The 20,226-nt window shown below is 36.9% G+C and overlaps 3 protein-coding genes and 1 long non-coding RNA gene across 8 annotated transcripts in view; 2 read left to right on the top strand and 2 right to left on the bottom strand.

Moving 5' to 3' along the window:
* LOC138137449 (serendipity locus protein alpha-like) overlaps positions 1-10,399 on the top strand; it is a 62,981-nt gene extending 52,582 nt beyond the window's left edge. Inside the window, exons 1-10 of one of the 3 annotated variants that reach the window (XM_069056858.1) lie at positions 3,724-3,898; positions 7,725-7,951; positions 8,006-8,293; positions 8,342-8,663; positions 8,714-8,913; positions 8,965-9,163; positions 9,221-9,388; positions 9,436-9,627; positions 9,679-9,783; positions 10,184-10,399. In XM_069056858.1, the coding sequence (XP_068912959.1) occupies positions 7,808-7,951; positions 8,006-8,293; positions 8,342-8,663; positions 8,714-8,913; positions 8,965-9,163; positions 9,221-9,388; positions 9,436-9,627; positions 9,679-9,783; positions 10,184-10,239 (1,674 nt within the window). In that variant the 5' untranslated portion in view covers positions 3,724-3,898; positions 7,725-7,807 and the 3' untranslated portion in view covers positions 10,240-10,399. Of the gene's footprint in view, positions 1-3,723; positions 3,899-7,589; positions 7,952-8,005; positions 8,294-8,341; positions 8,664-8,713; positions 8,914-8,964; positions 9,164-9,220; positions 9,389-9,435; positions 9,628-9,678; positions 9,784-10,183 lie in introns of those variants that run through there. The other 2 variants (XM_069056855.1, XM_069056856.1) reach the window with 2 other exon arrangements.
* LOC138137447 (kelch-like protein 15) lies at positions 846-7,407 on the bottom strand. Of its 3 annotated transcripts, none has more exons than XM_069056852.1 (6): positions 7,255-7,407; positions 6,492-7,206; positions 6,364-6,438; positions 1,741-1,936; positions 1,333-1,682; positions 846-1,285 (listed from the first exon to the last, which is right to left on the bottom strand). In XM_069056852.1, the coding sequence occupies exons 1-6, from the start codon at positions 7,405-7,407 to the stop codon at positions 933-935; spliced, it is 1,842 nt and encodes a 613-aa protein (XP_068912953.1). In that variant the 3' UTR covers positions 846-932. The 3 variants fall into 3 exon arrangements, with proteins under 3 accessions (XP_068912953.1, XP_068912955.1, XP_068912954.1); XM_069056854.1 differs by lacking the exon at positions 7,255-7,407 and having other exon boundaries at positions 6,492-6,920; positions 6,974-7,099; XM_069056853.1 differs by lacking the exon at positions 6,364-6,438.
* Positions 10,271-12,492, bottom strand: LOC138137450 (uncharacterized). Its single transcript, XM_069056859.1, has 6 exons — positions 12,154-12,492; positions 11,965-12,108; positions 11,760-11,915; positions 11,144-11,503; positions 10,785-11,087; positions 10,271-10,726 (listed from the first exon to the last, which is right to left on the bottom strand). The coding sequence occupies exons 1-6, from the start codon at positions 12,298-12,300 to the stop codon at positions 10,304-10,306; spliced, it is 1,533 nt and encodes a 510-aa protein (XP_068912960.1). The 5' UTR covers positions 12,301-12,492; the 3' UTR covers positions 10,271-10,303.
* A 1,595-nt stretch (positions 12,493-14,087) lies between these two features.
* On the top strand, positions 14,088-15,151 carry LOC138137304 (uncharacterized). Its single transcript, XR_011161685.1, has 2 exons — positions 14,088-14,739; positions 14,802-15,151. It is a non-coding gene; the product is annotated as an uncharacterized lncRNA (long non-coding RNA).
* The last annotated feature ends 5,075 nt before the right edge of the window (positions 15,152-20,226 follow it).

Here is a 20,226-nt window from a genome sequence, read left to right as displayed (position 1 = left end):
CAATGGTACAGAGGAAGATAAATATAGGGTGTCACAAAATTAACGTATTCCGAGTTCGGGGCTTAGTAGGGGACATCCTGTTGACCAAGTAAAAATGTTAAAAAAAAAAATTGCTGTCACTTTGAAAAAATTATCAAAGTTGCCAATATTTGTTCAGAAGTACTTGAACAAAAATTGGAAAAATAAAACTTTTATTTTTTCGAGATAGTTGTTTTTTCAAGAAATGTCTTTTCATTTATAGTTTAATATTTTACATAATCATCCTCACCATATTTCAAAATGATATGTCAACCATTTATATTTTTTATTTGAAGAAAACATGATGAAAAGTTTGAACCTTCAGACCCATATATCTTGGTAAAGACCCCCCCTATATTTTTTGTTTTATTTTTTCGAGATTGCTGAGATTTTTCCCTACAAGACCCCCGACTTGGAATACGTAAATTTTGCGACACCCTGTATAATTGCACCAAAACCAATTTTAGCAAAAAATGGAATGCGTTGTTATTATCCGAAAGCTTCTCTTCTGATCTAGTTTAAACAGATTTATTGTCAGAAACGACTAGGGATAAAAGCGCTGAAGACAGTATTGAATCGTGGCGAAGAAAACAGGTCCAAATGAAGAACCTTGAGATACTCCAGAGATTACACGGCTTAAAAACGTAAAGTTACAATTTTTTGAAATGTTATGCTCTTCCAACAATAAATATTTAAACCTTAAAGATGTGTAGATGTCCGTTCCGGAAAGTATGAAAGCGTTTAAGAAGATCTTTCTTCCGCTTGCTTCCCCGACTAAACCAGAAAGTTTGATAGTAAGGTTCGTATTTTGCCAATAAAAGCCCACATAAAGAGAAACGAGGATTTATTTTTGAGAAGTATAAAATTGTAACAAAATAATACTGGCAACAACTTAAAGAAACGTACAGAAAATATTACCGAAAAACATTAACAAGAATATTATCATCGATCAAATGTTGGTGAAAGGTATTAAAAATGCTCAAATACGGCTTAAACTTGAATTTTTCATTGCCGATTTCTAACACTTCGTCGTTTGTACGGTCATAAGTGACCGTGACTTGGTGAGTTTCAACATTAAATAATTCTAGTGATATGACTTGTCGATTACTTTCTTCAAACCACTGTTTCTTCAAACTGTAAAGTACGTTATTAAACAATACCGACTGCACTTCCTGAACATTCTTTGTGTAGATAGTTTCGGGCAGCTCAAATTCATTTACAATCACTAACATGTTGTCTTGGACCTTCAATTCAAACAATTTCTTCTCTAGAACGAAAAATTATTTTTTCATACTGACTCCAAACCGAATTTACTTTTAATGTATAAACTGTCTCTGTAGCTAAATACGGCCAGATTCTTAGAATAGATCGGAAGCGTGTCATTTGTATCACAGATCATCAATTCGGTCCAACTCGTACCTACAGGATCGAAAACGTAACCGCGCTTGTTGTTAAAATTGAGGATGATCAATTCGTCTTTGAAAGAGCAACATTTTATCTGTCTCTCTTTGAACGGAAACTTCACTTCTTTGCTCCAAGTCCTGTCTTCAATTTCGAGCCAGAACAAGTTCTCCTGGATGACCCTGAAGGGTCCTGTGCCCCCTACTATGAACAAATACTTTCCGCAAATGCAGGATTCGAAATGGCGCCTCCGAAAGGGTAGTCTGCGCGGTTTAAGTCAAATGAGAATTTTTCAAATCGATTCGAACGCACCTTACTTACATTAATTTCGGATTCCAAGTTTCCTTCAGGATGTCGTAAATGTAAAAATCTATGTTCCAGTCGCCGTTGCCTAACATGTACTCTCCGCCAAACAGAAAGGTGAAATGTTTGAAACCGATTATCTTGAAACCGTCCAAGCTCGAACACTTTGTGGACTCTATGTCGAATAATTTTTTAAAAATGGCCCCGCTAGTGTCTACAAGAAAATATGTATTGCTAGATTTGTACGGTGTACATTTTTGGGGCAAATGTTCAATGCTATAACAATTAAACAAATTGTCGTTTGTGTAAACTTTTAAATAAAAAATTGCAAATAAACATACGAAATTGTTTTATTTTGTATTTTTACTGAGACGATTCTTTAATCATTCCCATTTTTTATTGCAAATACTGGTAACAAAAAGTTAAAGGTTGAAGAAATTGCGAAAAAAAGTCAAGTGGAACAGCAAAAGAAGTAAAGTCCACAAAAAATATAAAAGAAATGATTTTCGTGGGGGTATTCCCTAAGTGCGATGTTGCCAAAGTTCCATCTTGTGGATCATATCGTGCGTTCATTTAAATTTATCATCAAAGTTGGCGTTGAAGAGTCGATTGTGAACGCACCACACGTGTAAAAACGTAAGCTTTATACAGCTGATCCGTGATACGTACAGTTACGGCCACGGAATTTCGTCAGTTATATTACTGTCAATTCGGAAAAACTTGTGTAGCCTAAGCTTTATTGTCATTATGACTGACATTCAAAATGTTTGTGACAGAAATTCTGTCACACACAATAAAAATCAAAATGCCACCAGTAACGTTTTTGACTGACGAATTGACATCCACGTCAAAAATTCCAATGTGGGGTTAGAAATATTGGCTAATTCAAAATGATTGTGTATGGCAACTATGTACGAAAATTTATGTGGCAACTGTGTGGGTAGTATAGAGTTGACATTTCTTTGGCAGTTCATAGTCACGCAATTTTGAAAATTGTCAAATCAATGTGCAATGGTATAAAAAAATCAAATGCACGCCTATGAAATGTCATAATGTTAATTTGCTAATTTTTTATTATTTCATTGTCATCAACTGTTTATGCTTGCGATTTTTGAATAAAAATTCAAATAAAACAATTGCTTGATAAAAAAGGATGTTTTATTCAAAAAATCGAAATTACACCAAAACGGCTGGGAATAGGCATTCACAAAAAATGTTGTTACACAGTCTAGGACTGGTTTACAAATCTATGAGGGGCGTGATGACCAACTCAATAGACCGGGACCAATGGCTTAACGTGACTTCCGAATCACGAGATAGAATATAGCCTTTTTTTTTTTTTCGCCCTGGGTCGGAATCGAACCCGCGACCCTCGCGTCCCTGAGCCGAAACGGACTCCCTTAGGCTATATTCTGCCTAACATTATTAAGTAGGCTTATAATGAAATTTTACATTTATATCTAGTGTCAAAAATGGTAGTTGCCTTTTAAAAAAATGAAGTTTTCGACATTTTTTGATTACCAATTTTGAGAAATTGCAGTAGGCGTACGAAATATAAAAAAAATGTCACTAATGGCGGAAAATATCGGCAAGGCCTTTAGGAATTCTATTAAAAAAAAAATCAATTATTTATTTCCTGCAACCTCGCTTTTTTCCAAAAAAGATGACATAGGTCAAAAACGATGACAGATAAGTGTTGACAAAAGGGCGTTCTAAACTCAAAATTTAACTTAGAATGGAAATGTGAAGTCAAAATGGGGCATTTCCATTTAAAAAAACATCGGTATTTCCGGAAGTGTCGCCATTTTGAAAATATTTCATTTGAACTGGAGTAGTCGATTATAGTCGGCTACCAATTTTCATATTAATACGATTTTGGGAAAGCAGAAAGTTTCTAACGAACGGTTTACGTGACTCAGCCTGTATATGTATACTATGATGTAGCCGACTAAGAACGATTGTCATTGCACTATTGTTTCCAAAATTTTTCGACGTGATCCGTTCTTATTTTTGTTAACAGTTTGTGTTTGACGTGTGAATCCAAACAATTTCAGCACAAAGGATGATTCGCAAAACAAAAAATAGGCAAGTGGAACGATAGAGTTTTTCTCAAATCTAGTTTCTGAACGCGATGTTGCCCAACTTCCAGATTGTTGACAGCCGTGAGCTGATTAAGGTTAGAATATGGCCGCCAACGCTCCGGCTTATTTCATTTTAAATCGATGTTCCTAGTGAAATGAACGGTAACATCCTTCTCTATTAATTTTTACGTAATTCACAAGATTTAAACAATGCATTTTTCAATTTTCCAAATGTTTAACTTAGGTTTATTGCGGCCAAACTTTGTGAAAATATGATGATCAACTCTTACTGAGTTTCTTCGTTACTCACCTAATAAAAGTTTCATATGAAAAAAATAAAAACCTGTTGACACACGGGGAGGAGAATTCCCCGTCAATAAACTCAATGGACAAAGTTTTATGCATTCTATGAAATGAATGAAAGAAATTAAAAGAATGTATACAGTACAAACACAAAAAAAAAATTCTTTTGACCATTGCTCGGTATGTTGAAAGTTGATTAATTTGACAAAATTTTCCCTAGACGGTGTTCAACATTATAAAGTTGCATAACACTACAATGAACATTTGCACCAAAAACGACATGCATGAGTGTCCCCACAGCAGAAAGTTTGTGTTTTTATTAACTTCTAATTTTGTACTAAATAAGTGTGACAAAAAAACAAAAACATGATTTTCGTGTTAGTACAGTGGGGAGCACGGAATTTCGGGTAGCAGTTTATATGTCATTAAAAAAAACAATGTACCTAGTTTAAGCTTTATTGTCATAAAAATTAATTTTGACTGAACTTCAAAATAAACTGTCAGTTTTCGGAAAATCACATCCACGACCTGCTGTATTTTATAACCGGCCTGTTCAAAAGTGTAGTTTGAGTGATCGCCGCAGAGCGCTACTATACGGGCGCTTTTTCGGGATATTACTTATCTTAAGTTTTTGTCACTGAGAGTTTTTCTCGTTCAAATGACATTCGAATTTAAAATCAAAAATACAATTGTATTCAGTATTGTATCAGAGAGAGAACATAATTCACGTGTCACATGGTACATTTTTGATTAATTTCATTGGTTAAAATACAGAAACAAAGACGCAGAAGAGGCTATCAAATCGATGATAATTTTATCACCGCATGTTGACTCACCTGTTTTTAATGAATAAAGTTGGTTAATGTCAAAGTGACAGAAAGTTTTTAATTTGTGACAGTAGCGGGAAATTTCAAAATGACCTTCACGACCAAGATTTAATGCTCGCTACTGTACATACCTCAACTTGTCACCGATATTATAACGCCATGGTATTTATAATTATTTGAAAATTTCCCAAAATACAAAATTTATCAAAATTCCTCTTGGAACATTTTTTGATTTAATACACTGACCGGCACAAAAAACGACTCATGATTTCTTTAATACATGATCTTGAAATTATATTTGTGCTTATTTTTCTTTATTATAGTTAAATTGGGACATTTTCAATGATCGGGAGTACTATGGTCAGCATGGCAACCGAATTGTTTTGTTTAAATAAATTACCTATTATATGTATAGAAAATTTGCGCTACTTCCATGTTGTGTTTTTGTCGGTTGATTTACGTGTTAAAAGATTTAATTTGACAATACGAGATACTAATTCAAAATGCTGTTCAAATTTTGGCAATTTTTCATAACATAAATTTTTTTCACATATTATATCCCAAGTGCAAATTTATCGGAATTTTTTTGCTAATGAACGAAAACATCCATAAATGAGGTCAGAAGACCAATTATTAGCAAATAAGAGCACAAGACGAAGTCGAGGGCTTTTATTGATAATAATTGGTCTTCTGACCGAATAATTTATGGATGTTTCAGTTCATTAGCAAAAAAATTGCCGATATTAAAATTTTGCACGAAGGGTATACGGCTGATTATTTCCTGAATAAAATGAAACCAAACGCATTGTTTCCAATCCTTTTTATTCAAAATAATTTACTTTAAAAAAAAATCAGGTACCGACATTTTCTATCAGATTATTGTACATGTGCATTTTAGAGAAATTTTATCGGGTTATTTTTTGTTTTCTCGTTTTGACTGGTCAATATTTGTCACGCAATTGGTTGCTAAACACATGAAGGAAATAATCTAAAAAATTACTTTTTTTTCATTAACATTTTATTTGCTGTGTTTAATGTTTTGTTTGTCGGATATTCTTTGGCAAAAATTACTTAAATAACACTTATCAATACAACGTGATATAAAAAAAAAATTCTAAGACAATGAATTACTTAATTATATTAGTAAAATTCAAAGTTAGTCGTTTTTTGTCCCGGTCAGTGAATCTTAGGAAAAAAATCGAAAAATAAAAACACAATCTCTCGTTGTTGACGTACATGTTGCAAAATGTAGCTTGATACTTGGGAAATGAATGCGCAGTGAAATTGTGGGAAGTAGTGGGGAGAGACCCACTGTAAACGAAGCCGTTGGAGGATTTTCGGTCTTTCTTGCAACTCGGATTGCTCATTCTATCTGCGCATCTCAAGTATCAAGCTACGCTGTGCGACCTGTATTTTCCCAAACACCTTACCAACACAACCCACCGAAAAATCTGTGCTTGGATTGTGCTCCAAGACAGTATACCTCCGCTTACGCTTAAAGTGATCTACAGAACAACAAAATAAGAAATTTTGTAACGAGTCTACTGCCACAACTGACCATAAAAGAGAATCTTGTAATGTCCAGACATACTCTTCTCAGCGGTGCCCTCATCGTGCACGGTGTTCACTAAAATGCACGGAAATCCATTAACGTTCCGACTTTTCGAGGCGAGTAACGCATTCGCTCGTTCTACGCTCTCCTTGTTGAACTCGAGTAGATCCCTGTCGTTTTTGATGTGGATTATACATTTTAAAACGTTAGCGACGGCATCGTGTCTGATAACGCTCGGTCTACTGATCATTTGATGAATTTGATCTTGTGAAGCTTTCGTGAAGTCTATGCAATACAACAGTTTCAACAAGGTGTCAGCATTCTGTTGGTCTGAATGCTGATACCAGACAATCAGTGCTTCGAACACGGCAAATTCATTGGGGCACTGTAAATTGATGTTTCCCAAATAGTTTATGACATCTTCAAGACTCAATTCTAGAAAATAATCTGTGTCTTTGACAAACATAAATTCTAACAAAGCTATTAACTTGGCTCTGCGATAAATCACTTTTATGTCTAATTGCTCTGTGTACAACCAAATTTTCAAGCAGTTACCTACTGTCAAGCTCTGTTGTATACGTTCTACACACAACGATTTTACTTGGAGAAATTGCAACATACAAGCTGCCTGCAACACTAACAAGAGTGAATGTTCATCAACTGGATATTCGCGATCCCACAACAACCGCAAAATTATTTTCATAGCCTCTAATTCGATGCCCTACAATTTCAAATGTAGAAAAGTGTCGTTCAAGTCAAAATTTATAACATTTAACAATATAACATTTTGATTTCTCTCTATAAAATTGCCTTCAAACATAGCTCTGAAATAATCGCTGTGGGAAATGAGATCCGCGCGATCACATTCTAATAACGCCCCTTCGATATTCAGTGTTACCAGATTTCTAGAAGAGCCCTCCATTCTCTTCGCAGACCAAAAAATGGATTTTGGATTAAAACTTTTTGAATTGTTATAACCTCACAAAAACTGACACACACCAATTCACAAAAAATTAATTTGTTAGGGTTTTTGAGTGTGGCGAACCGCATGTATTGGTCACCTTGATTGTCACATTTGAAAAAACGTAAACTTTCAAACGTGTTCTCACAATAATGGTTCTTTGTAAGGTCAATATGATTAAAAATGACTTGCGAGATGGTCTGATTTGTTGTCAGAACTACCTGGAGACCCTTTCTGAAGTTACCTGCGAAAGAAGTAAAATTTTGGAATGGTTTCAGGTAAGTCGTAAATGTTTGGTGTTTCACCTGAATAACAATCAGTCAAGGGTCTTTGCAATCATTTGACAAAAATAATTGAGTCAATGGGCAAATACTATAGAGAAGCGAAAGACAAATCGACGGACTCGATCAAAACGTTGTTGTTGTACCTGACTCAAATACTCACTTCATTGTCGCTCCTGATCAACATCTTTGTCGAAGAAGAACAACTAAAACTTGTCGTAGCGGTCAGTAAAATCGTCTATTTAACTGTCCACCTCACGAATAATTCACTGTTGTAGGAGGCAAGGACTTTTCTTATAAAACAAATCACCTGTTGTTTGGAGTCGATCCAAGTGACTCTTGACCGTGGAAAATCATTAAACGACCCTTCCGGTAATTTCGTCAAGTGGATGGACGCCGCACTTGACAAAATTTCCGAAATCGATATCCAGGACGGTAAAATCAGAACCGTCGAAGTGTGCGAAGAGACGCGGCAACTCTTTGAAGAAGTGCTGTCCCATGCCATGTCAATAGCTCAAGTGTCACTCAGTGAAGACAGCAAAATTATCAGAGGCAGTTGCCAATCGGTATATTCGTAAACAGCATTTAAATAAGCGTTCACGTTCTCTTTCAAGGTGCTGTCAGCACTAAATTCATTGGAAAAAGAAATAAGTAATGCAGTCATCAACGGAGCTATGGTCAATCTGTTTGTGAACGCGTGCAGCGATAAACTGTGCATTTTAGAAAAAAAAGTAAACACGTCGGTTTTGAAACTGTGTTTGAAAACATTTTCACAGTTTACCGTCCCACTTGAGAAAATTCGGAACTTTTGTTTTAACCCTTTGAACAAAAACAGAATGAGTGAACTCGACGATTTAGTTGCAGATTTTGACTTGCACGTCGATCGCATCATGCAGATTGGTCTGTTTGCAATATCTTGTTCGAGCGATTTCGCACGTAACACTCACCATTTCGTTGTTTTCCCATCGGTAACGTTCTATTTTAAGGTGGTGTTAAAATTACAAGTTGTCTGGCTAGTTTGGAAGCGCTCGAAAGCGAACTCGTCCCAGCTCTAACGTCATTGTTGTTAGATCATTCCAGTCGCAACATGAATTGCGCCAAACTCTTGACAAAACATTGGCTCAATCAAGCATTTTGTCTGCAACATCTCATTTATTTGATAATCGACCCTTTTGCCTTCTGTCAGGTTGTTACACATTTTTTCAAAAAAGTCTGAACAAGTAGTTTGCACTTGCAGGTGATATACGACGAAGCTGCTGACATTGTTGATAATCTGTCGAGTTCCATCAGAAAGAAAAATATGATCAAACAAAATGACATTTCTTGTTTTATGTCCATAGTGAAGGTTTTACAAACGTTTTTGGACGAGGCTCGCCCGGAATTTACAGAAAATGAAGCGAACAAAATCAAAACGAAGTTGAAAGATTTCAACGAGGGTAAAATCGTGTCGGGGTTTTCGTCTGATTTCATTCAACGAACGATTTCGATTTTAGTTTTGGACGAAGTGGAGAGTGCGACGAGTACGCTCCTCAACGACGAAAATATTGACGTCGAGAACTGTAAACGTGTTTTGAAACGTTGTAAAATTCTCTTGACCGTTTTGAAACGTTTGTGGTTTTGTTTTGCCGACGACGTGATACCAAATAAGAGTGTCCGTTTGGGTATTTGAAAATTTTCGGAGGTCTTCTGCATCTGACAATTCGTAAAGTTTCAGACAAACAAATTTCCGACACGTCATCCAAACTGGGAAATCTACAAGTTGAACCGACGGGAAATGGTTTTCTAGACCATATAATAAACAGAGGTAAACAGATACTTCAAGACAGGAGTGTTTTGTACCGGACACCCGTTAAAAACAGTATCACTAAGACAAACTCGTTTGGAATAAAAATAACGAAAAGTATGTAAAATCTATTCGTGGAAATCGGTGCTTTTCTGAATCTTTTTTTAGATCGACGAAAGGAAATGTCTCTTTCAAAAGTCGTTCACTTGAGGAAATTGAGTTTTGTCAATGCTAACGCCAAAAACGAAACTAGTTTCGATTTGCAAATTACAGGTAGGATGTGCCTCAATAGTTATTTGGATCACTAGTCGAGAAAATGATATTTTGCAAGTGTGCGTGGTATTGCGTAGCCGAGGCGCAACAACACGAGCACTCGCAAAACATTTTTTGGACGTGTAATCCACAAAAATTTTCATGCCGACAGATTTAAATCCTTTTAAAAAAGTAAAAAATTATTATTAATTAATTCAACCCAAGTAACTTCTATGTCAAACTTTGTTGACATTTAAGAATCAATGCTGTCAGCCCATTCTCTAGCGAATTTTTAACCAAGGTCACTTTTGTAAGTACTAGGCCGGGAATTTAACGTTCCCGGCGGATTTTGAATCATGCAACCGTCGATAACGGCCGACGCCATGAAAACAATTATTTTCAAATGAATTGTTTTTTACAGATATCCTGAACGAAATGACCCATCTATCGACATCGCTAAATCCAGCGACAAGCTGAAAAAGAGGTTGAGGTCACTTCAATACTAACGTACGAAACAATTCAACAATACTTTAATAAATCACTATAAATTGTACGACAGTAAGGTATGATCGTGACATTTCGCGTAAGTCTTACGTTTTCGTTTGAATACTGGCAACAATAAACTAGTTTTACCGATCGTGACGTCCCTCTCCGTTGCACGATCACCCCTTTCCCACTTTATTTCGTCGATTTTCTTCCTGACTTTGGAATTTTCCGGCGGCATCTCGAATACTTCGTTGATGGATATTTTCATCGTTGGTTTCCCATTGGAACGCACTTTCCTCCCGGTCCTCAGCAAGTCACATCTGGTGTGGACGAAATTCAGTTCTTTTTTGGTCGCGCATTTGGTTCCGTATGTCGGCGGTGCGTTGAAGATGATCATTGCGTCGTCGAAACATTCGGTGAAAGCCTCGTAAAGGCACCCATTTATCAAATCTTCTCTAGACAAAATGTAATACGATTCCTGCAAAAAATGACTTTGTAAGTTCAACCGTTGCGAATCAAGCCGGCGGACAAGTTACCAATATGGAATAAATGAATGGTAAGTCTTGACGTTCCGCTGCTCTGTTCAAGAATAGAGTAATGTTGGGTACGACTATGCTTCGTATGGCGTCGATTCCGAGACTGTTCGCGGTCGTGACAATGGGGAGAGCATAGTTTTGGAAGACTTCGTCCATTTTTTGTAACAATTTCAAAATGACGAATTCTTTTAAAGGGTCCCTTCGGCACAATATCGCCAAAACGTTGCAGATCGGTTTCAACACTTCGTTTGTAGTCGTCGACTTTAAAAGTCTTTGTAAAATTAGTCTCACCAGTAATTTCAGCTGAAAAACAAATATTATCGTGACCGTTACGGACTCGAAAGAATCATAATAAATACCTGTTTTTCAGACACATTTATTCTACAAGTCGGGCTATTTTCTAGAACCTTTATCAGATCTAACGCTCGCAAAGTGAGACAATCGTAAGTTATGTCTTTTGATAGCAATATATAACCGAAATTGTAGAACCACTCTGTAATTGGACCTATTCGAAGATTCTCACCTATATTTGTTAAAGCCATTTTTCTTACTTCTACATCACTGCTGACTATCATCTGACACATTGTGGTGAAGTAATTTTTTAAAGCTTTACTAATTTCTTGCAGTTCTGGTATCCATTTACTTGACAGAATGGCTTCAGCGTGCTGGTAATAAACATTTTCTTCTTCTGCCATTTCCACCAAGTTTACTTGCTTGTCCTGCAAAAAATATCTTCCCAATAAAATCTGACACTTTCTGTCAATGATCTAGACTTAGGCGGAAAATGGTGAAAGCGTCAAGAATACCTCCCACCATCATGATCCAGTGCAGCGCGCTCATAATAATAAAACGATCCACGGTTCACGCTCGTAGCGAAATGATAGCGGTGCGCCGCTGGAGCGGACTGGTGGGGAGCGCCAACTATTTTCCGCCTAACATTTATAAAAATGAGTTTTAGCTAATAAAAATGCTTACATCTAAACAGAACAAGTTTTGGTCACTGAATTGCACCCAGTTGGGACTTGTGGGGGCTCCATATGCCCTCTCTATTCGTAAATTTTCAAACGTTTGTTCCAAATCATTCGTACTGATCGCATTTCTCCCTGACAGTCTGGCTTTTAATAAAGAGTCCTTAAATTGAATGATTACAAAAAACCACAATTTCACTTTCCTCACTTACATTGATGATGTAGCGCAACCTGTAATTTATGTCTTCTGTTAAAGTATTGGTTATTTCTTCTGATAAATGCTCAGCATTGGTTTGTTCTGCGTAGTTTATGAGAGAATCGGCATCAATTCCTGCGTACAGTCGAGCACTAGACTCCTAAAACTTTCAAATTATTCGCGCCTACATTGCACGTCCGCATACTTTTGTCGGGGACCCTTTTTCCGTTGCATTGTGATTATTAATTTCCGTGGTGCCCCCTTGAGACTTCCTCTTTTCCCTGTCTTTAGCAGTTTTCTTGATTTTTGAGTTTGACGAGCCGGCCTTATTTGTTTGGGTTGAAGGCTTCATGACATTTGAACACGCGTTGCACTCAAATGTTGTCTAAAGCCTAATTATTCTATATCGTCTTTTAAGAAATTATTATACACAAAACAAGCAAACGTGCCAACAAAGGTTAACCCCACAGAACAAAACACTACAGCCGGAGCCGGGAACCGGGAAGTAACCTTCTCAACACATGTTATGCGTCAACGTGAATTCCTTTTGGGTCAATAGATGTCGCAACTTGCAAGAAAGTGGAAAACTGTTTTACCACCATTGAAACGATCTACACAGAGAGTTAAAAAATAAAATGATATACAGAATGTCTCAACCAAAACTTTCGAGCCTAATAACTCGGTTACTTTCCAACGGATTTTTGTGAAATTTAAAGTGCAGATATTTTAGTTTTAGACGGTGAAAAATAAAATCCCATTAATGCTTACTTACCCAAGTCTTAAAATAGATATTTTTATGCGTGAAGAGAGTGTTTTTTGTGCATGAAAAGGTATTTTACGCCCAGACGAAGGTCGAGGCAGCATAAGCCTTTGAATGCACAAAAACATCTTCACGCACGAAATATAAACAATATTTTTTCTATAATTCATTCAAAAAATTGAAATTAAAAATTCAAATTTTTGAAGGAACTCTGAAGTTTCAATGCAGTGACCATGTTGCTAGGTAACTAATAAAAAACAGTGCGTGAAGTGAATACACGTAAAAAAATTACCCACTTCATGCACGGATAACTATGCGTGAATTTCAATTTTTTGAATCAATTTACACACTGCCGCTCAAAAAATTCCGGGCACTTCATTTTTTTAAATTTAAAGTATGTACTTAATTTATTTTTTGTGAAAATTTAAGTCAAGTGTTCAATACCGTCTATTTTTTTTTTTGTTGTTATGTACCTCTCTTTCTCTCTGCACCTCAGGGGATTAGCATCCCCACTCACTTGTATATAAGGGTGGGCGTCCCCTGAGGGTAAGAGTTGGTCAGTGTTGTTGTACGGAGTAAGATCTAAGTAAATCTAGAAAATCACACGAATTTGTTTCATCAACATCACATTTCACATTAAACTAAGTCGTTTGGAAACGCCAACGACTTTGTATCGCCGAGACGATACATCAAGTAATCAATTAATTAATGCCTTAGCAAGGTTTTAAAAGAAAATGCTAATTATTAGGGCAACTCTTTAGGGCAACACCTGCATTAAGTGATTTTCGCACTTTATGCGTATCTAAAATTATTCATTTACAAAGTTGCCTTATGTTTAGATTGTGTTTTTTTTTTCAAATCACACACATTTCAGATCACAGATTTTACTCATTTGTGTACCATGCTACCTGAAATTGGGTGGGTTCCGGGTCGGCTCCAGGTGGGTTTCAGGTCGGCTTCGGGTGGGTTCCGGGTCGGCACCGGGTCGGTTCCAGGTCGACTCCGGGTCGGCTCCGGATGGGCTTCGGGTGGGTTCCGTGTCGGTTCCGGGTCAGCTTTTATTTCTTTTCTATCCGAGCTGAACCAGAATTTTATCCGAATTATTCGAGAAATTCTAATAAATTAAAAAAAAAATAGTTATTTGTACAACTAGTTATGAAAGTCATACTTTTTTTCACGAATTTGCAGATTGATTAAAGAGGGCGCAGCCCGAGTACTCACTATTTTTTTACATATCGATGTAAGTTGAGAAATTTGGTCTAAAAGAATTTATGAAAAATAAAAAAAAATAATTGGTATGCTTTGAAAATCATTTCCAAGGAGATGGAATAAAATGATGCAACTTTTTCTTTTGGCATTGTGTTTACTTTAAACATGGCCAACTGTATCAAAACGCTAGGCGCTTATTATGGCCGTCCCACTTGGTTTGAAAAAGTGTTCCCGTCGAGTAGGCCCTGGAGCGTACGTACAGTGGCGCCCCCTAAATTAACATTAGGAACTGATTTGAAAACGAAATTCGTCACAATGACAGTATTGACAGTAGCGCAGCGTTCGTTTATATCATTTTTATGCTAATTTACGTCAAAATCGTTCGGTTATTGTAAAATGAGCAAATTGACGTAAATCTAAATCGTTCGGATATTAGACGTCAGAGTCATTAGAGGAAGCTCGATTTGCTAGGAGTATTTCGACCGAGGATGTTGAGATTTTGGCGCCTGTCACAATAGTAGGGTTATATCTGGTTATGTTTATGTGGTATGTGGAACAAGAGAGAAAAACGGGCATTTGCACAAGGTTTGAGTGGTGGGAAACGATGTAGGAGGACGCCCTAAGGATGTCTGGCCAGAAAAAACGCGAAAATTCGACCGGGAGCTAAAGTGAACAATTACCTACCTTATTTTCGTTCGTTTATTTCAGATTGATCTCCAATCAGCTGTTCAAGTCTATTAAATTTGTGCTTGCATCTCCGAGGTAGTATCCGAACGCACCTACATAGTACCTAATCAAAACTTAGAAATAGTGGAAAAAAAGGTCAATATGATTTTTTAAGGTTCCGCTGCAAAGATTTTTAAATTAAGCTACATTTGATGCAGATTGTCAGTAACAAGCTAAAGAACAATTAAACCATAATCTGTGAAAATTGTGCCGTTGTTAATGTTGAATGGAAAAAGTACCCTGCAGCAATTGTGTATCTAGTTGATAACCCGTGGATAACATAGCAGAGCATTTTGTTGGCTGTGCAAGGTCTTTCACCAATGGTTTCAGATTTGGTATTATCCAAACCATATACAGTATATATCGTTTATGACGACGTGGAAGGGACCGGCGAAATTCGGTCGTTATAACCGTAGGGCGCTATTTCCAAACCATTTTAATACTGAAAAATCTTTTTATTTTCATAGAAAAGTGTACATTTAAAGGTAAATAAACGTGTCGATACATTTTTAAAGCTTTTATTACAAATTTAGGATCTCATCCTGTGTGTTCCTCCCGTATGCATTTTCCTTTAAACAGAATGTTTCTTTTTGGTAAACGACTTGTTGGCTCTTGGTAACTTATTTGCTAGCTGGGTCCGCCAATCTTTGTATTTATTAAGTTCATTTGGGTTATCCTCTGCAACCATGAAAATTTTGTTCCATTCTAGGAAATTTAGGTACCATTGTCTTGTTGAATTTTTTTCATAGGTGACAATCTTTTTGATGTGCTCACTTATTCTAATGCTGACACGAGTCACATTATCCAACAACACACAGAAAAATACTAAATTCGAATTAAAACAATTTGAGGTTATGTCTCATATTTTCAAGCAATTGGAGTTCGTTTTTTTATGGTTTTTAAGCTATTGACACCAACACTTTACCTATTATATGTTTCTTATTTTACACTTTTACTATTTTTATTATTTTGTTACTGCATGCAATTAACACTTGCAGTTAATTTATTTACTTATAAATATTTAACATGGACATAACCAAGAATAGGACATAACCAATTACAGAAAAAAAAAGACGTTTCTGTCATCCGTTGTCTTTTAATTAAAATAATCGTCACTTGAAGTCTCTACTGTACGTACGATTTTTTTAAATATCAAGAACAATTTTTCTTACGGAGAAATCATCGAGTGGGACGGCCATAATAAGCGCTTAGCGTTTTGATACAGTTGGCCATGCTTTAAACAAGTTCACAAGAAAAAGCAAACGGGAAATGACTATTTTGTAATGACCATATTACATTTCCGGTTACATTTCAGAGGGCTTGGTTAATCTTATTGTACAAAATAATGTAATTTTGAACGTTATTGTTAGAAACAGGTACTGTAGCAGGTAGTCCTGCCTACTTTCTTTGTGAGAGGGGTGAAATCACCCACCCTTATTTAAGTCGAGATATAGCGGTAAAAACCAGAGTCTACCACTATCCTTGGTACTTAACACTTGTACATCAACATTTTGTCATACAATGAAGTTTTTAAGTAGTTATACAAAGACGACTATATCATTTGAACGGCTAATATCACCACCCAACAGTGATTAATCGTTCATAATTTTGGTCCTTCGAGCCGGATGATTAAATCCATATCACACGACGGTCGTCTAGTGTAATAACAAGTGTAATACAACAACAATTCAAGAAACAGTTTCGACACCCAGAGGGCAGCAACGATTTCGTCACCTTCAGCAAGGGCAAAAGGGCAGCACGAATAGTCACCGAATTGGGTAGCAGCGAAGCGATCATCACTCAAGACATCAACAAAGGTTAGTGGCTCTCAATCCTTTCAATTTCCCTTCCAAACTGCATTACTACGTACGACTTTTTCTATTGTTCCTAATTTCGCAAATTTTCATCTCGACCACGTAAATCAAATCAATCATTATGCCCGAGACATCCTTATTAGATGAATCAATTGCCAAATTAGAGGCTCTAAAAAGGAAAAGAACCTCATTAAAAGCTAGAATTACGCGTATTCAGAACTTTGTGTCTAATTTTCAATCAAATGATAATGATGTGTCTCCACTAGAAACTAGAAAAACATTCATCGAACAAATATTCAAAGAATATGACGAGGTACAGACTGAAATTGAATCACTCGATCTTTCATCAGAGGCGATTGAGACACAGACTCAGGACCGCGACGAAATTGATTTAAAGTATCTCGATGTATTATCATCAATTCAAACAAAAATTAGACAAACGACGCCTCCACCGCACACTGCGGCCACAGCGAATCCTAACGGTAGTTGTTCCAGCGCTAATTCACATTGCTCTAATCGTGATCAATCAATCAAATTGAATCTGCCAACTTTAAATTTAAAATCTTTCACTGGTTGCTATAAGGAATGGTTGTCATTTCAAAATTCATTTAAATCCATTATTGAAGACGAAAACAACATGCTAAACAACTGTCAACGTTTCCAATATTTGCGATCATGTTTATCTGGTGAAGCTTTGCGAGCAGTCGAGTCATTAACGGTGTCATCAGAAAATTATAATGTAGCGTGGGATATCTTAAAGAAACGGTTCTGCAACAAACGGCTGATCGTTCACGATCACATAATAGCCATCACAAAGGCACCCCAAGTAATTAAAGCCTCGCATTCGTCACTTAGGTGTTTTTTAGATACGTTGAATTCAAATGTTGCCGCGTTAAGACAGCTAGAAGTACCAATTGATACTTGGCACGCTCTTCTAGTCGTAATAATTGTGGACAAATTAGACGACAATCTTGCAAGAGAATGGCAGGCTACATTAACCGACGAGGTTCCAACTTACGGTCAAACGATCGAATTTTTAGAAAAGAAATGTCAGTTGTTGGAATCCTTAAATCTATTGCACCCCAAATCGAACGTCAATCCGAATCACAATAATGCAAAAAACAATATGTCACAAAAACGAAGCACTACATCTTATGTTGCCACAAACAAACTACATTGTACATTTTGTAAAAATGACGATCATACAATCTTTCAATGCAATGAATTTACAAAATTAAATGTAGAGGAAAGAAACGCTCAAGCTCGAAACCTGAAGTTATGTCTTAATTGTCTAAGAACCAATCATTTTGTTAACAACTGTCAGTCCAAATTCAAATGCCGTAAATGCAATCAAAGCCACAATACGCTGCTTCACAAAGAAAGACAAATCACGCAAACCAATGAAACACCAGCACAGGTAGAAAGTTTAAACGCTCATTCTATGAGGTCCCAATCATCAATTATTTTGTTATCAACCGCGATCGTTCTCATAGAAGATCGTAATAATAAGTCACATAAATGTAGAGCTCTCCTGGATGCAGGGTCCATGAACAGTTATATTACGTCATCATTTTCCAAAAAATTACGTCTACAGCAGAAAGCCGTAAATATAACCGTTGGCGGAATTGGTCAAATTTCGACGAACATCAAACAGGCCGTCCAGGTAAACATCAAGTCTCAGTACAATAAGTTTTCGGCGAACTTAAGTTGTTTTGTTCTGGAAAAAATAACCGAAAATCTTCCCCTGGTGACCATAAACATGTCCGCAATAAATATTCCAAAGGAATTACAGCTAGCCGATCCGAAATTCTTAGAAACTGCACCAGTAGACTTACTTATCGGGGCTGATTTGTTTTGGAACCTTTTATGTCAAGACCGCAAGGAAATAACACTGAAGAACCATAACAAACTAATGCTGCAAAATACCCATTTAGGTTTCATTGCGGGTGGGTCACTAAATATGAACAATAACAATAGCTCAAGCACCTGCTCGCTTTCTCTAACGTCGGTAACCGACATTTTAGAGAACCAGGTGCAGAAATTCTTCGAACTAGAACAATGCAGCAACCCTTCCGAACAAAAATGCTTTTCAAATGAAGAGATTATGTGCGAGCAACATTTTATTCAAAATACGTGCAGACAAACAAACGGAAAGTTTCTTGTTAAACTGCCATTAAAAAATGATCCTCCAATTCTCAAGTCAAACCGCGATAGTGCTGTAAAGTTTTTTAACAATCTGGAACGAAACCTAAACAAAAGGCCTACACTAAAATCAGATTATGTGCAATTCATGCGGGATTACATCTCTTTGGGTCACATGGAGGAAGTTCCGGGTTGCGAATTAAATAAACCGAACTGTACATATTTGCCCCATCACGCGGTACTCAAGGATTCTACATCGACCAAGTTAAGAGTTGTTTTTAACGCGTCATTTCGCTCAGCTGATGCATTAAGTCTAAATGACAATCTTATGGCAGGACCTACAATCCAGCCAGACCTTTTTGCAATTTTGTTGAGATTCAGAACTTTTAAATACGTCGTAAACGGGGACATAGCTAAAATGTACCGTATGATAGAAATACATCCCGATCACAGTGACTATCAACGAATTGTTTGGCGCGAGAACACCGAAGATCCGCTAAAAACGTATAGATTAACCACTCTAACCTACGGTACAAAACCGGCCAGTTTTCTAGCAACAAGATGTCTTAAAGAACTAGCTCTTCAAAACGTAAATCAGTACCCGGAAGCCGCTAAAGCAATTCAACAGGATTTTTACGTAGACGATCTTCTGACGGGAGGAGACTCACTTGAAAACCTAATCACTTTACGAGATCAAATAATTCAAATTTTAGCTCATGGTGGTTTCTTATTACGTAAATGGGCCGCCAATCATCCTGCATTAATTCCAGATAGTCACGAGCCTAATCTCAACGTCAGTTTCGATAAGGATGCTTACACTAAAACGTTAGGGCTTTTTTGGAATCCTAATCACGATTCGTTACGCTATCAGGTAAAACAGTGCGACATTCCGAAAAGACTAACAAAACGCGAAATCCTGTCTAAAACTGCCCAGGTATTCGATCCATTGGGTCTTGTGGCGCCAGTAGTAGTAAAAGCAAAAATAATCCTTCAACAGTGCTGGAGTTTGAAAATTGGATGGGACGATCTATTACCTGAAACTATTTATTGTGCATGGGTTAAGATCTTGCAAGAACTCGCTCACTTAAACGAAATCGAAATTCCCAGAAACATAATAAAATCAAGCCCCGTACAGGTGCAACTACATGGTTTTGGTGACGCATCACAAATCGCATATGGCGCTGCTGTCTATCTAAGAACAACTGATCATAGTGGCAATCATCAAGTTCACTTAATTTGCGCTAAATCTCGTGTGGCTCCTCTTCGCGCTGTTACGTTACCACGCTTGGAGCTGTGTGCCGCCTTAACGTTGTCGCGATTATTTAATACAGTTTTACGAACGATAAATGTCAAAATTGATCAGCAATTTCTCTGGACAGATTCCACAGTCGTTCTGGCATGGATAAACGCTACATCTTCAAACTTACAAACATTTGTAGGAAATCGAGTTTCCGAAATTCAAACGCTAACGGATGCGAAAGATTGGTATCATGTCAAAAGCGAAAGTAACCCTGCGGATGTACTAAGCCGAGGTGCTTTACCTGGTCAACTCAAAACTAATAAACTGTGGTGGAACGGTCCTGATTGGCTGTCAGAAAACAACGACACTTGGCCCGTATCTAACGTA

The sequence above is a fragment of the Tenebrio molitor genome, chromosome 8 (genome assembly GCF_963966145.1).
Source record: "Tenebrio molitor chromosome 8, icTenMoli1.1, whole genome shotgun sequence".
Taxonomy (NCBI): domain Eukaryota; kingdom Metazoa; phylum Arthropoda; class Insecta; order Coleoptera; family Tenebrionidae; genus Tenebrio; species Tenebrio molitor.
The sequence above is the reverse complement of the archived record's forward strand: the minus strand, read 5'-3'. Positions and strand labels throughout refer to the sequence as shown.

Coding starts and splice junctions, on each gene's coding strand:
- LOC138137447 (XM_069056852.1), bottom strand. CDS start 7,407: ATGGAGGGCTCTTCTAGAAATCTGGTAACACTGAATATCGAAGGGGCG. Junction 7,207..7,254: donor AAAATGTTATATTGTTAAAT/GTTATAAATTTT, acceptor TTGAAATTGTAG/GGCATCGAATTAGAGGCTAT. Junction 1,937..6,363: donor TTTTTCGGTGGGTTGTGTTG/GTAAGGTGTTTG, acceptor ATTTTCTTGTAG/ACACTAGCGGGGCCATTTTT.
- LOC138137450 (XM_069056859.1), bottom strand. CDS start 12,300: ATGAAGCCTTCAACCCAAACAAATAAGGCCGGCTCGTCAAACTCAAAA. Junction 11,088..11,143: donor TAAATGTGTCTGAAAAACAG/GTATTTATTATG, acceptor TTTGTTTTTCAG/CTGAAATTACTGGTGAGACT. Junction 10,727..10,784: donor CATTCATTTATTCCATATTG/GTAACTTGTCCG, acceptor CATTTTTTGCAG/GAATCGTATTACATTTTGTC.